At 38.1% G+C, this 16,539-nt stretch overlaps 1 protein-coding gene across 1 annotated transcript in view; it reads left to right on the top strand.

Moving 5' to 3' along the window:
• The window catches only part of DNAH7 (dynein axonemal heavy chain 7), a 253,080-nt gene that overhangs the window by 181,231 nt on the left and 55,310 nt on the right, over positions 1-16,539 (top strand). The window contains exons 48-51 of the mRNA XM_043910523.1: positions 2,894-3,048; positions 9,741-9,931; positions 14,407-14,540; positions 15,335-15,670. Coding sequence (XP_043766458.1) covers positions 2,894-3,048; positions 9,741-9,931; positions 14,407-14,540; positions 15,335-15,670 — 816 coding nt within the window. The remainder of the gene's footprint in view (positions 1-2,893; positions 3,049-9,740; positions 9,932-14,406; positions 14,541-15,334; positions 15,671-16,539) is intronic.

A 16,539-nucleotide genomic window follows, 5' to 3' on the forward strand; every position in this document is an offset into this window, starting at 1 on the left:
CCTCTCTCTGCTGCTGCCTCTGACCTCAGACGTGGGGTAGCTCCTCTTGGCCCTCCTGCACCCATGCAGCCGCTGCTCCTTGGACGTGGGGTTGCTCCTCTCAGCTGCCACTCCTGACCTTGGGCGAGGGATAGCTCCTCTTGGCCATGCTTCTGCCCGGTCCATTGCAGCTGCGGAAGCATCAGTCAGTCAGTCAGTTCAGTCGCTCAGTCGTGTCTGACTCTTTGTGACCCCATGAATTGCAGCACGCCAGGCCTCTCTGTCCATGACCAACTCCCAGAGACCAAACCCATGTCCATCGAGTCAGTGATGCCATCCAGCCATCTCATCCTCTGTTGTCCCCTTCTCCTCCTGCCCCCAATCCCTCCCAGCATCAGGGTCTTTTCCAATGAGTCAACTCTTTGCATCAGGTGGCCAAAGTATTGGAGTTTCATCAGTCCTTCCAATGAACACCCAGGACTGATCTCCTTTAGGTTGGATCTCCTTGCAGTCCAAGGGACTCTCAAGAGTCTTCGCCAACACCACAGTTCAAAAGCATCAATTCTTCGGCACTCAGCTTTCTTCACAGTCCAATTCTCACATCCGTACATGACCACTGGAAAAACCACAGCCTTGACTAGACGGACCTTTGTTGGCAAAGTAATGTCTCTGCTTTTTAATATGCTATCTAGGTTGGTCATAACTTTCCTTCCATAATGCTGTCTAATGCTCACATAATCCCCCAACCTTAAATATATTTCTAAAGTGTGTAACAGAATGAAATTTTAAATATAAGTTTTGTTTCTAATTTCACTCTCACTTCCTTTAGTTTCTTATTAATAGCATCCCCTTTTTATTAGTTTGTTGCATCTAAGATATTGCACTATTCTTTTGGTCTCATTTCTTCCCCAATATAATTAATATTATAACATGAATTCTGTCCCCTCACCCACTATGAAATCATATGTTGAAGATATAACCCACTAAGTTATTATATCTGGAGACAGAGTCTTCAAAGTGATGGCTAAGGTTAAATAAGGTCATAAGGGTAGAACCCTTATCCAGTGAGAATGGTGTCCTCCTAAGAAGAGGGAGAGATAGCATGAATATATGTGCAGAGCAAAGGCCACCTGAGGACCCAGCAAGAGGTCTGTGTTTTCTGCAAACCGAGGACAGAGACCTCTGCCAGCACCTTGATCTTGAACTTCCAGCCTCCAGAGACGTTAGAAAATAAATTTCTGTTAAGGCAGTCTGTGGTATTTTTTATGGCTTCCCAAGCTGATTAATACATTATATAATGCTAATATTGGAGAACTGTGGTTACTTCCATTTGGGACAAATTATCCAATGAAACTCTAAGTTTGTATTATAATGAGATGGAAATGAATATATTATCCTGATTCACCCCCAGCTTTTTTTTTTTTTTTGTCCCAGTCACCTTTTATTTCCTCCTCCTGCTCTTCTGATGCTCTGCATGAATTTGCTCTGCTCACTTATGGAAGAGTATGAGAGAATCTTTAGGGAAACTGGCCAAAGTGACAACTTGTGTTTATTGAAACTTCTAAGAAAAAGAAAAAGAATGGTAATCTTAATGCTGTTTACATTTCACAGAAAGTAGAAAGCTATGTGATTGGATACTATGTCCAGATGGCTGAAACTGGTTAACTCTTTGTGACCCAGCAACACCCTGAACTGTAAACTGGGTGCCTTGTGTTGGTTCACTGCTCTTGTTCTTGTCCTAAAAAGGAGATATGAGTGAGAATAAAGCAATAAGTATGAGCTCTCTCATCGGGCAGATCCTGACTTTCATAGAATATATTTCTGTCCATAGGAAGCTCACAATCTCTGGGCAAGTATGTAGTGAACTATTGGATTGGCAAAAAAAAAAAAAAAAAAATCACTTGGGTTTTTCTATAAGATCTTATGAAAAACTCGAATGAATTTTTGACCAATCCAATACAAATGTGACATTAAGTTTACAAGTCCTTGAAGTTACTGGGTCAACAATTGTGTTAACACTTAAGGGTTGATTGTCATCATGAAGGTTGCTGCTGCTGCTGCTGCTAAGTCGCTTCAGTCGTGTCCGACCCTGTGCGACCCCATAGACGGCAGCCCACCAGGCTGCCCCGTCCCTGGGATTCTCCAGGCAAGAATACTGGAGTGGGTTGCCATTTCCTTCTCCAATGCATGAAAGTGAAAAATGAAAGTGAAGTCGCTCAGTTGTGCCCGACTCTTAGCGACCCCATGGACTGCAGCCTACCAAGCTCCTCCATCCATGGGATTTTCCAGGCGAGAGTACTGGAGTGGGGTGCCATTGCCTTCTCCTATGAAGGTTATTTAGATGATACACAATTTTGCTTCACATCTTTTTTTTTTTTAGACCATTAAAGAGATATGATGTCTCCATCTTTTCTCTTTGCCTCTTGATAGATGGCAAATTATAGCAAATAAAAGCAGATATAATGACATCAAATGATATCATTATAATGATAACAAATGATAGCAGATAGAAGATGAAGAAATGAAGTGGCTTGCCCAAGGTCACAAGAGTGATAAACAGCAGGGCTTAGTGAAGAACTAGAGTTTTCTGATTTCTGGTACTCTTGACGGTTATCATTGTGATTTAAGTAGCAAGAACAGTAAACATTTTCAAAAATATCCTTTAACATTTAAGAAATTGCAGTTTTCCAAAAGGAGTAAAAGAACTTGTGTTAAGTTTGCCAGATGGCTTTTATAGTTGTCATTCTAGTAGCCTGTTCAATTTAAATGTCTCTGCTTCAAGAACCACAGTTTCTCAAAACAAGTTACAAAATAAAATAACACTATAAAGTATAAACTGTAAGAAAGTGATGCATGCATCTTTAAATAGAGACAAATTGTGACCTGACCAGCATTGTCTTCCTTTCCCTTTCAGGAACGCAAGAAGGTGGCCTCTGATGATAGATCCTCAAGGTCAGGCTAATAAATGGATCAAGAACATGGAAAAAACCAATAGTCTTCACCTAATTAAATTAAGTGACCCTGACTATGTCAGAACTTTGGAAAATTGCATCCAGTTTGGTACCCCTGGTATGTAGTTGAACAATAAACATGCATTACAGAAATATCTGGAAAGGGCCCAGGTAAACCCAAAATAACATAGGGTTTTTTAAAAAGTATTTGAGCCAGGCTCAACTTAAATGATTACTTTGTTAATATCTTTCATTAATTATTGATAATGAATCAAGTGAGAACTTTAGAGATTATAGCTCTAACAGGTTAGGATGCTTTCTTTGTCTCAAGATTCGTTTGGGATGCGTCTTCTAATTTAAATTAGCTGATTCCTAGTGTAGCTAATTTAGCTGTTGTAATTTTTGTCTGCTGTTTGCCCTTCCTTAGTTCTCATGATAGCTCTACTTCTACAATGAAAAGGGCCACTTGATATGCCAAAAATATTTTAACACATGATTCCAACTATTTCTTTGTTCTTCTCGCTACCTATCCTACAAAAGTAGCAGAGAAGTGGGTATGCATTTTATGTGTCTGACTTGCCATTTATAATGGAGAAATTAAAAACATGCCAAGAATTTTTCGATGAAGTTCTATACACAGGCCACACTTGTCTACGTAAACCAAAGTACTTATGATTTGAGTACGTTGGGGTTATTAGTCACATTTTGAATCCATATTATCTATCAAATTTTGACTATTTACTTGACCAGGTAAATTGTCAACATTAGGAAAGGACAACATGTTTAGCCCCAGGACAAGTTAAGCAAATCCCAGTTGCTAATAGAACCAGTGACACATGGAAAGAATAAAAACAGATATACCAAATAGACTTACTGACAGTTTATTTTTGCATACCAATATATTAATTGCAATTTTAAGCTTGTTTTGGATAAGAATGAGGTGAAAAAATCTGTAAGTCTACCTATAAAATGTTGTGTTTGTGTATATGGACACACAAACACCTACACAGGTAGTATTTCATTCATCCGACTGGTGTTCTTATAGTATAATGATACGGAGTTACCAAAAAAGAGACAACCTGATCTCTGTATCAGATATTTTGCTTATTAAATGGGCAGGACCAGACAATATATCTGTTATAAAAGTAGAAATTGGACATAATTCACTAACCCTTGTTAGGACCACTGTGCACTGGCTCTGGAATCAGAGTACCTGCCTCTTTTATTCAGTACTTGCTTCAGTCACCTTTCTGAGACTCAATTTACCCATTTATATTCTGTGCAAGGAAGAAATGATTACTGTAATTTGGGTACTTATGACAATGTCTGATAAAATCAACTTATATCAGTTTTTTGTTTGAGGATTTATTATGTGGTTTATGTATCAGTTCAGTTCATTTCAGTCCTTCAGTTCAGTTCAGTTCAGTTGCTCAGTCGTGTCCGACTCTTTGCAACCCCATAAATCGCAGCACGCAGGCCTCCCTGTCCATCACCAACTACCAGAGTTTACTCAAACTCATGTCCATCCAGTCGGTGATGCCATCCATCCATCTCATCCTCTGTTGTCCTCTTCTCCTCCTGCCCCCAATCCCTCCCAGCATCAGGGTCTTCTCCAATGAGTCAACTCTTCGCATGAGTTGGCAAAAGTATTGGAGTTTCAGCTTCAGCATCAGTCCTTCCAATGAACACCCAGGACTGATCTCCTTTAGGATGGACTGGTTAGATCTCCTTGCAGTCCAAGGGACTCTCAAGAGTCTTCTCCAACACCACAATTCAAAATCATCAATTCTCTGGTGCTCAGCCTTCTTTATGGTCCAGCTCTCACATCCATACATGACTACTGGAAACACCATAGCTTTGACTAGATGGACCTTTGTTGGCCAAGTAACATCTCTGCTTTTTAATAGGTTTGTCATAGCTTTTCTTCCAAGGAGCAAGTGTCTTTTAATCTCATGGTTGCAGTCACCAGCCGCACTGATTTTGGAGCCCAAGAAAATGAAGTTTGTTATTGTTTCCATTGTTTCCCCATCTATTTACCATGAAGTGATGGGACCAGATGCCATGATCTTAGTTTTTTGAATGTTGAGTTTTAAGCCAACATTTTCTTATATTATCTCTTAATTACATTAGAATCATACATAGTTACATATAATATAGTTTGTATAATGAGAAAGGCCATACAGACAATCTGTCCAGTGTTTTTTTAACTATGAGTCACAGCTGTAGGAGAGAGAACCAACTTAGGGGTTGTGACCAGCATTTGTAAATGAAATGCAGTGGAGTGAAGCACATTAAGCTCTATAGCATAGAGTAAGCATTATTTCATGAAGTTTTAAAAGTTTTATATGCACATGTGTATAGTAGATCAAGATTTAAAATATATTTCTTACTTGGAGTTGTGACCATAAAAGTCTAAAATCTAATAGTAATTCTAATATCCACTACATTTTAATAACAAGGTATGTAAGCTGACAGAAGATGTTAGTTATGTGGTTTAACTATGACTGTGTCTTCAGGTCAGGGAAGCGTTAAAACTAGTCCCCAAATCTTCTGCCTTTGTCCAGTGCTTTCTCTGTCACTCACAGTTGCTTTAACCTACTTTTTGGAATGAAATACTTTAAAAATGGATAATGATTATTCACAATGTCTTCTAACATTAATCATCAGAGAGAAATGAAAAGTTTTAAACCTATTATAGAAAGAGAAACAGATGGCAGATTTTATAACTGTTTTTATATTTAGCCTTCAAGTAAAAGAATCAGTTACTATTACAATTTTAAAACATAAGCAACTAAAGATTCTACCATTTAAGAAGTTCTCTTTAAGTTTTGACCTATTTCAGGACAGTGACTTCTGATCCCTGCCAGGTGGCCTGGGTAGACAAAGCAGAGGTTTTGCCTTCACCCACCTGCGTCTGCAGACCTCCCTTTTTTGTTGTTTATATTGAGCTTTAAGATAGAATCCTCTTTGAAAAAAGTATCCTGCTGCTTAAAGAAAATGTTTGAAAGCCAATGTTCTAGAAAATAAAGGTACATCTGTATTAGCTACACCAGTGGTCAAGGTGTGTGTAGAATGTTATTCAGGTTAATATTCTGATAAGTTAACCAATTCACACTTCAATAAAGCTGGAAAAATGAAAGAATACTTTTTTAATTTTTTAAAAAGAAATCAGTTTGTATAGAGGAGCTTTTAATGGCTTTGCATTAACTCTGTGAAAAAAGTTCTTTGCATTTACAGCAAAGCTTATTATTATCTGAGCCTTCCTTGGGCAGAACTACTTCTGGCTCAGTGTTTCTTTCATTTGCTCATTTCTTTGTTCAGTCATTCATCTTACGAATATTTATTTTGCAACTGCCACGGCCACTGAAAACACAGCATGAAAATACAGACTTGGCCTCTGCTGTCTTTGAGCTTATTGGTTTAAAGAGAGAGACAGAGATTATGCATGGGATGAGGGTTAGACGGGAATACAGGGCAGCTGGCAGTACATGTAACAAAATGACAGTTTCACATCTCGTCCATACTCTTCCATCATTTTGGTGAATTCCTTCAAATTTAATATGCAGTTCAAACACCTCTTTCTATGACATCTCTCTCAAGCTGTTCAATCAAGTGCCAAGACTAAAACTTTTACAGATTTCTACAACTGACCTTAGTATTGTGTATATAACTTTTTCTCAACACCAGCTCTTTGAGGGTAGTCAGTAAGTGCCTAGTAATTGATTAATCGACTTTGAATGCAATATGCTATACAGCCGAACACACTATGTACATTTTTCCCTAGTAATTTGAAGTCTCACATAGGATAATGTAGATAGTAGTGTAGTGTTAGTAGCTCAGTTGTGTCCAACTCTTTGCGACTCCATGGGCTGTAGCTCGCCAGGCTTCTCTGTCCATGGGATTCTCCAGGCAAGAATACTCCAGGCAAGAACCCACTCAAATGGAGTGGGTTGCCATGCCCTCCTCCAGGGGATCTATCCTGATCCAGGATTGAACCCAGGTCTCCCGCATTGCAGGCAGATTCTTTACCATCTGAGCCAGCAGGGAATAATATATTGTAGATAATTCATTAAAAAAAACAAAAACAAAAACTGATGTCAGTTACAGTGGCTCAGTGGTAAAGAATCCACCTGCAATGCAGTAGACTCGAGTTAGACCCCTGAGTCAGGACGATCCCCTGGAGAAGGAAATGGTTGTCCATTCCAGTATTCTTGCCTGGAGAATCCCCATGTTCAGAGGAGCCTGGCGGGCTACAGTCCATGGGGTCACAACTGAGCGACTTAGCACACAGCACATATGAAACAAAAACCTCGGATGACTTTTAACAATGCAGAGTAAAGAAATCACAAAATTTCACACACACACAAAACAACAAAAGGCCTGAGTAAGGCATTGTTTTTTCACTGATCAAACCATAGTCTCACCTTATACCAAAGTATGCTTCAGATGATCTAAAGAGTTAAATATGAAAGACAAAAAGAGAAGACCTAAATGCTAAAATAAAACACAAGGGAATAACTAAGTTGTCTTTGGAAAAGAAGTTTCTAAGAAAATATACAATGGAGAAAAAATTTCAAGGTAAAGAATAATAGAATGAACTCTACAAATTTATAATTTAAGCCAAGAAACATTATATAAAAGAAACTTAGAGAATATCAATCACAATTTATGGATTATTTGTATCCCAATTTAGCAATCAAACACTAATCAACGTATTTTAAAACAATGGGTAAACATATCCCCTGACTTGATATTTGATGAAATTGTGAATTACTGATAATTTTTAAGATATATTAATTTTTAAATATGAGTCTTTAACTTTAAGAGATACCTACTCAAATATTTGCAGATGAAGTTTTATGGTGACTGGGATTTGTTTGTAAATAATCCAGGGTGAGATAAGGAATAGATGAAACAAGATTGGGTGAAATTGGCAAGAAATTTTTTTTTTTTTACCTCTGAAAAAAGTTTGAGAATTTCTACAGCAAAAAGTTGAATTTTAAAAAGAAATATAAACAGATTTAAAACCAAGCAGAAAACTGGGGGTGATGTTTGCTACAAACAATATTTATCAATCCCACTTCTGGGCATACACACCGAGGAAACCAGATCTGAAAGAGACACGTGCACCCCAATGTTCATCGTAGCACTGTTTATAATAGCCAGGACATGGAAGCAACCTAGATGCCCATCAGCAGACGAATGGATAAGGAAGCTGTGGTACATATACACCATGGAATATTACTCAGCCATTAAAAAGAATTCATTTGAATCAGTTCTAATGAGATGGGTGAAACTGGAGCCCATTATACAGAGTGAAGTAAGCCAGAAAGATAAAGACCAATACAGTATACTAATGCATATATATGGAATTTAGAAAGATGGTAACGATAACCCGAGGACCCGGGGGAATCGGGTGGAGAGGGAGGTGGGAGCGGGGATCAGGATGGGGAATACGTGTAAATCCATGGCTGATTCATATCAATGTATGACAAAACCCACTGAAATGTTGTGAAGTGATTGGCCTCCAACTAATAAAAAAAAAAATAAATTAAAAAAAAATATATAAATAAAGTTTAAAAAGCTAACACACTGTGACAATTGGTGCCCACTGTTCCCTAATAATCATTCTTGCCTCCTTACCTTTAGCATCTCCTGTGTTTTTCTGGGCACATTCCATTCAAAGTAAAGGAATACATTTCCTAACTTCTGTGAATGTAAGCAGAAGTGCCATTTGTGATTGAAAATACCCTTAAACGATACTTCTTTCTTTTCTGTTTTATCTTTTTTTTTTTTTCCTGATGATTGCAATGTGCATTTTCTTTGAAAGACTAATTTGGCCCCAAGATAAAGCCATATGCCAAAAATGGTGAAGCAGCAAGACAGCAGGAGCTTGGCTCTCTGAGAGTTTAAACACACCGTCCTTTCGTCCTGGGCAGACTACCTCAGGCTCCCCTTTACATGAGAGAGAAATTCCTTCTTGCTTGCGTCACTATTACTTGGGTTTTTTTAATCACTTGCAGCTAAACCTAATGGTGAAAACATGCCCAGGACAGGAAAATAGGCAAATATTTTAGCATACAGTTTCTAGAAGGAAAAGTATAGTTAGGCAAAGAGCACCTAAAGCATCAAGCCCAAAATACAAATTTTGATAGTGATTTTTACCTATCAAATTATAGAAGTCATGAATATAGTTTTCAATGCTTGCAGTATCACATAGTGGTTAAGAGAGCTGTGTAAGGAGACAGATTGCTTGGTTCAAGTTCCTGCTTTTATCATTCACTAGATGAAAACTTTATTGTAGTCACCTGCTTCAGTTTCCTCATCTGTAAAACTAGGATAATGATACTGGATGCTTTTCAAAGTTGTGAGGATGATGAGGAAAGGCAACGTGGCGCCCAGTGTTTGTGAGTGTAGCGATAGTGAGTAAATCAGGTTAAAAATAGTAGAGCTGCAATGAACATTGAGGTGGATGTATCTTTTCGAATTCAATTGGGATTGCAGGATCATATGGCAACTCTATTTTTAATTGTTTGAGGAACCTGCATGCTGTTTGCCATAGTAGCTGCACAAATTTACATTCCCACCAACGGCGAAGGAGAGTTCCCTTTTCTCCACACTCTCGCCAGCATTTGTTATTTGTGGACTTTTTAATGATGGTATGGCGCACTTCTTTATACTCAGAAGACAAAAATAGTTTATGGGCAACCAGAAACAGCAGCAATTTAGAAGGCTGAAAGAATTTTGAGAGTTGGAAGTTTATAGTCACTATTTAAAATAACATGAAATCTTTTTCTGATTTTATTCCAGTGTTGCTAGAAAATGTGGGAGAAGAACTGGATCCGATCCTGGAACCTCTTCTACTAAAACAGACCTTTAAGCAGGGTGGAAGTACATGCATACGACTTGGGGACTCTACCATTGAATATTCACCAGACTTCCGCTTTTATATTACTACCAAGCTAAGAAATCCTCATTATCTTCCTGAAACTTCAGTAAAGGCCAGTATCTAAAATAAATGTTTCTGTATCAGCTTTTGCAAGCCTGTATTTTCCTCCTGAGCCATGAGGAAAACAGGTCTTTCTAAGTAAAATGGATTTTGTCCTTGTTTGGCATTTCCTGAAATTGCTATAATAATTTCCAAATGTTGTTCTTGTGTGTGCATGTCAGTAATAAAGGAGCCTTCAGTATGCAGTGACGAAAGACCATGATAATTTAATTTCTGCAATCAATAGTATTCTTAGATTTTCACTGTTAAAAATAGATGGCACACATGCATGTTCTTTCTTCACCATAAATGATAATATGCTGATTCTTAGAATGAGGATTCAGGAACAGAGCTCCATGCTTTCTCAGAATAAGGCAGCTGCTATCTGATTTTATGTAATTACCTAAAGGAACTGTTTTTGATCACTTGTTCCTTTAAAATACTAAACATTCCTTTAAAAAGTAAAGTTAAAATTATAGTCAGTGACTAAAATGACTTGAGATGTTGAACTGTAACCAAGCTTCGGGAGCTTATTCCATTCATTATTTCCAGTTCCCAGCCGTGGTCGGCATTTGATGTTTGACAAATTTTTTGTAGAATGAATGAATGAGGGAGGGAAGGATAGTTTTCATTTATAACGTCCGCTCAGAGGACAGGACGTTAAGAAATACTCAGATTTTGAAGGAAACATATATAGAGACAAGATTTATCCAGAGATTTCGAACACTGTTCATTATTAGAAATATTTAAATTAACATAGGCATCTCTCTATAGAGCCAGAGAAAACACTAAAATGAAATAATTTATGCCCTCAAAGGTGAAAATACATGAAAGATGAAAAGCTCGCAAGAGGCTTACACTGTAAATAATGTTATTGTTTATGACTAGAAAGGCATAGCGGGATTCAGAGTTGGGGACACACTTTAGACTGGACATTTAGGGAAGCCTGGAAGACTGGGTAAAGGTGGAGTGACCCTTGAGCTTAGTTTTAAAAACACAATGTTAAAATATGAAAATTCTTAGCCACTGTTTTTAATTATTAAAATAAATATGTTATCTAAACACCTAAAAATTGTGTTAAGTACTACTAGGAGAGGCAATATCTGCTAGTAGTGAAGGGCATGGTCGGGAGTTAGACTTCCTTGGTTCAAATCTCGGTCTGTCACCTACCGTTGTGTGACTTTGGCTGTGTTGTTTAACCTCTCTGTACCTCAGTTCCCTCATCTATAAAATGGGAATAATCAGTGTCTAGCTCATAGAGTCGGAGCAGGCAATGGCACCCGACTCCAGTACTCTTGCCTGGAAAATCCCATGGATGGAGGAGCCTAGTGGGCTGCAGTCCATGGGGTCGCTAAGAGTTGGACATGACTGAGCGACTTCCCTTTCACTTCACTTTCATGCACTGGAGAAGGAAATGGCAACCCACTCCAGTGTTCTTGCCTGGAGAATCCCAGGGACGGAGGAGCCTGGTGGGCTGCTGTCTATGGGATCTCACAGAGCCACACACGACTGAAGCGACTTAGCAGCAGCAGCAGCTCATAGAATGATATGAAGACTAAATAATCTATGTAAAATGCTTATAATAAGACCCAGCAATAGTATTATGATTGTTAACTATTAGAATTATTATTTAACTTTCAAATTTAAGTGGAAAAGAATGACTCATAAAAGAAAATAAAAATCCTGAAGCTGCATTACCAAAAAGCTTTTTAAATAAATCACATGGAACATCTTTTTTTTTACTTTTCAGTAAAATTTATGAAAATATCACAGATAACATAAATAATAATTTATGTCTAGTAATAACTAGTTATAGTTGAAGCCATAAACCACTGTGGATAGGGAACTATTTTGTGATTCATTATTGAAATCCTTGAGATCCCTAGAGTGTCTTATTGCTTCATTATTTTTAATTGCTGGGATTGATTAAAGAGGGATTAGAAAACATAGTGAGGCAGTTACTTGCTTTCATTTACAAATTAAAATACTTCCTCTTGATCTTATTTTTAGGATCTTTTATGTACCTTTTGCTTTCAGAAGTACCCAGGGGATGATACTGTGCTGCTATAATTCATTTGAATCTAAATGAAAATAAAATTTGAAGCCATATTTGTGTGGTTTTAAATGTTTGTTAGCAAAATGACTAGATTTGCAAAATCTTGATGTCAAAAGATCTAACGTTAATGGAATATGAATGAACCCCTCTGTGTGTCTGAGGTAAAAGTTTTCACACAGACATTCCTCTGAGCACTGTGATGCTGGTCTGGGGACTGAAACGAATGTAATCTGTGTTCTTGGCTTCTCGGCCCCACAGGGAAAATCTCTTAGAAACGTTAATGATAATTTTTCCATGACTAAATTCTGAAGCAGTAGAGAATTGCATGACAACATTGAATCATTTTTGATTGCTCAATTTAAAGGATTGTTGCTTATTATTCCATACAAATGTATGATTATGCCTATGTAATCACACTTGGTGGCATCCAAGGCCTGCCATGGGGCAAGCTGGGGGAGAGGTTTGATTGGAGGACAGTACCGTGGACAAGGTGCCTGGTTGCGGGTGGAGGAGGACATCACTTCACAGGGGTAACAAGGAGCTGTTTTACACCTCCTGCTCCCAGGAAATAATTCTCTTACAAGGAAGGTGGGAAAACACAAGTTCTCCCAACTCAGCAGTCAGGGCTGAAGCATATGCAGATGGCTTATAGTCTGTGTGTCTGAGATTTCACAGTCAAGGTAGGTACACTGAAAGGCATGTGAAAGGGAGGAGTGGGAAGTGATGCTCAGGACACAGGTGCAGACCTTAATTCGAGATGTGAAGGCAGAAGACTGCACGATAGATGCCTAAAAAAGCAGGGGAACAAGGGAGGTCAAATTAAGCCAAGGTCAGGTGTTTATTGGCTTGTGGATCCATTGGTGACCAGAGCTAGAAAGTTGCTATAATTTATTGCTGTGAGTATTGATGGGTATGTAGAGGCAGGAATGAGAGCAGATTGTAGAGGACTAAGGAATGAAGTGAGGCATAGACAAAAGAATATACAAATGACATTTTCAGTTATGCATTTAATAGTTATGAAGGCACAAAGAGAGATCCTTCAAGAACTGAAAGCGATTGTGTGGATGATTTGTTTTTTGCTTTTGAAAAAGAGAGACCTAAGCATGATTACTTTCCCACTTATGGCAAAGACTCAGGAGAGGGGTAACTTTAAGACTCAGGCAGCAGAGACCTGTGTGTAAGAGTGATTAAATGCTGATCAGATGAAGCAGGGTTAGCAGACTGCATCTTGATGGATGCTGGTGAACTGTGTATTCCTTCGTTCCCAATAGTGGCTGAGTATCATACTGTAATGTCCCGTAACACAATGTGCTATATTGTGATATGATTACATTATAGGATGTTGTGGTTGCTGCTGCTGTTTAGTCTCTAAGTCGTGTCCGACTCTTTGTGACGCCATGGACTGTAGCCCGCCAGACTCCTCCATCCATGGGATTTCCCAGGCAAGAACACTAGTGGGTTGCCATTTCCTCCTTCAGGGGATCTTCCAGATCCAGGAATTGAGCCCCGGTCTCCTGCTTGACAGGCAGTTCTTTTCCTGTGAGCCACCTGGGAAGCCCCCAGGTTTTTCCGAAACATCGTTAGGAACAACCTGAACGAACTTTTTGGCAAACCTAATATGTACTCATGACAAGTCATCACTGTGTTCTTTTTTCTCTTAAGTCTCTGTTTGTTTCTCTTATCTCCTTTGCTTTTGGACACCACTAGGCACTTAGCAGCAGCAGCAGGCGCCTTAAGGGCTTCCGTGGTGGCTCAGCTGGTAAAGAATCTGCCTGCAATGCGGGAGACCTGGGTTCGATCCCTGGGTTGGGAAGATCCCCTGGAGAAGGGAAAGGCTACCCACTCCAGTATTCTGGCCTGGAGAATTCCATGGACTGTAGCCGGTCCAGCCAACATGTAGGTTGGCCTGCAGCCAGATTCTAATTGATTTTAGGATTAATGGGTTGTCAGAAGTTGGATGAATTTGAAATAAGAATTAATTGATCACCAAACACAGCTCTCTGCAATATTACATTTATGAGCATGAGAAACTTTTGCAGGTTTTAATTCAACAACATAGTTTGTCTATATCCTTAATCACGGTCTCCCCAAATTTTACTTTTCACACACACTGTACTCAGTCACTCAGTTGTGTCTGACTGTGTGCAACCCTATGGACTGTAGCCCACCAGGCTCCTCTGTCCATGGGATTTTTCAGGCAATAGTACTGGAGTGGGTTGCCATTTCCTCCTCCAGGGGATCTTCCCGACCCAGGAACTAAACCCACATCTCCTGCATTGCAGGCGGATTCTTTAGTGCTGAGCCGCCAGGGAAGCCCCTCACGTATACTACTGTGATGTTAGAGTCAACTTTAAGGTTAGGATTGGAAGCACATAAGCAGACGCCTTCTCAGCAGGAAGACTGATGCAGTTGTTGCGTACCCTCCTTTACAGGTGACACTGTTAAACTTCATGATCACTTCTGAAGGGATGCAGGATCAGCTTTTGGGAATTGTCGTAGCTCGAGAAAGGCCAGATCTTGAAGAAGAAAAGCAAGCCTTGATATTACAAGGAGCTGAAAACAAAAGGTTTTATACATTATAAAGTACAGAATCATTCTTTTTTTTAATTTATTTTAATTGGAGGCTAATTACTTTACAATATTGTAGTGTTTTTGCCATTTGTTTCAAGATCACTTAGAATCAATTAAAGTACATATTAAAGATCTAGGTTGTTAGGTTTAATAGGTGCATTGAATGGAAAGACTTGAGTGGAAGATAAAAGGTATTACAGTCTGTATGTTAATTTAGAAAATTGCATTGCAGAGTATAGTTTTTACATACAAGTTCTTAGGCACTGAAAGGATTAGAAGGCCTGCCACAAGTCAAGGCAGTGTATTTTCAACTCTTCCACCAAGTTTTAGCACAAAAATTTTAGCATTCACTATGTAGCTGAGGTTACCTGTTTTCGCTGAAGCATAGTCTGAATGAATATGTTGCATATCACTTTCTGCTTGTGGTATCTATGTCACAGGTAGAAAGGGTAATGCCCTATAAATCATGAAAAATTTCAGAAAATAAATGGAGTGATACTTTCTATTTAATTGGGAGCTGAGCTACTTGATGGCAGAGTAGATGGGCTTACTCTCTCTCTCCAGTTACCACATAAACGATCATTAGAAAGGGAAGTGGAGCAGAAAGACCTGTCTTTCTGACATTTCGCAAGATAAGAAATTAATTATATGGCATCACCGTTCCAGATATTTGTCACAATGTGATGTATTTCTTTAGATTACATGCTCTCTGTTTCTTATAAAAGAATATATATGTGAAGTGATTGTTAATGATTTCTTCTTCTTCTGAGAAATTTTTTTTTATTCCAGGCAGTTAAAAGAAATAGAAGACAAGATTTTAGAAGTTCTTTCATCTTCGGAAGGCAATATATTAGAAGATGAAACTGCCATTAAGATATTATCTTCCTCCAAGGCTCTGGCTAATGAGATTTCTCAAAAGCAGGAAGTAGCCGAAGAGACAGAGAAGAAGATTGATAGCACCCGCATGGGCTATCGACCTATTGCCGTTCATTCCACCATCCTGTTTTTTTCTATTGCTGATTTAGCCAACATCGAGCCCATGTACCAATACTCATTGACCTGGTTTATTAACCTTTTCATCCTGTCTATTGAAAATTCAGAGAAGTCAGAAATTTTGTCAAAAAGGTACGTAAAAGCAATACTAATTAGTACAAATAATAACTAATGCATGAAATATAGTAATTGGTGGCCTTCACTGTTGTTTCAGCATGGTGTTCACCTTACAGCCATATAGCTAGAATGAACTTGATTAATCATTGTAACAAAAATAAATTTGAGGGTTAGACGTTGAACAGATGTGTCCAAATTCAGTCTGCCAGGAAATTGTTTACAGAGATATGGGATTATAATGTAATACTGAAAAGAGGAAGCGTTGTTTATCATTTGCAAAATGTATTTATGATTGGAAGTATGGAAAGAGGAAGTAATATCCCTAAAAGATGCAATTCTTACTTTCTGTGAGCTTGCATTCCAAAAGTTACAAATTCACATTTTGATATACACATATATAAAATTTGACAGATAACAAAGTTTTTAAAAAACAGTCTGCTGTGATTGTGATATTTGTTTTTAAAAATACCTATTTTTCTGTTGGCTATTGCAATAAGTAAAATAAAGAATAAAAATAAAGAATAAAAATTTCATTTTTTTTTGTTGTCAGTGAGATAAATTTTAGCTCGGTATTAAAACATGTTTTTAATAGCGTCTAACATTAAATTGTTTCTTGAAAAGATAATAATTACAATCTTTGTCCTTTATAACTTTATTGATCAACACAGAGCTAGATACTTCAGTTTTCTAACTGTTCATACTCACAAAGGAAACTCAATTTACTAATATCATTCACATTTAAGAATTACCTTTTAGAAGTCCAAAATGCTCATCTCCTAAATCTAAAGTGAATTCTTTCATTTATCATGGTAGAATTTTGCAAAATTTTAAATATTCTTAGACTGAGTAATCTTTGGTTAATATCTTTCATTATTTTACAAGCC

The sequence above is a fragment of the Cervus elaphus genome, chromosome 8 (assembly GCF_910594005.1).
Source record: "Cervus elaphus chromosome 8, mCerEla1.1, whole genome shotgun sequence".
Classification (NCBI taxonomy): Eukaryota; Metazoa; Chordata; class Mammalia; order Artiodactyla; family Cervidae; genus Cervus; species Cervus elaphus.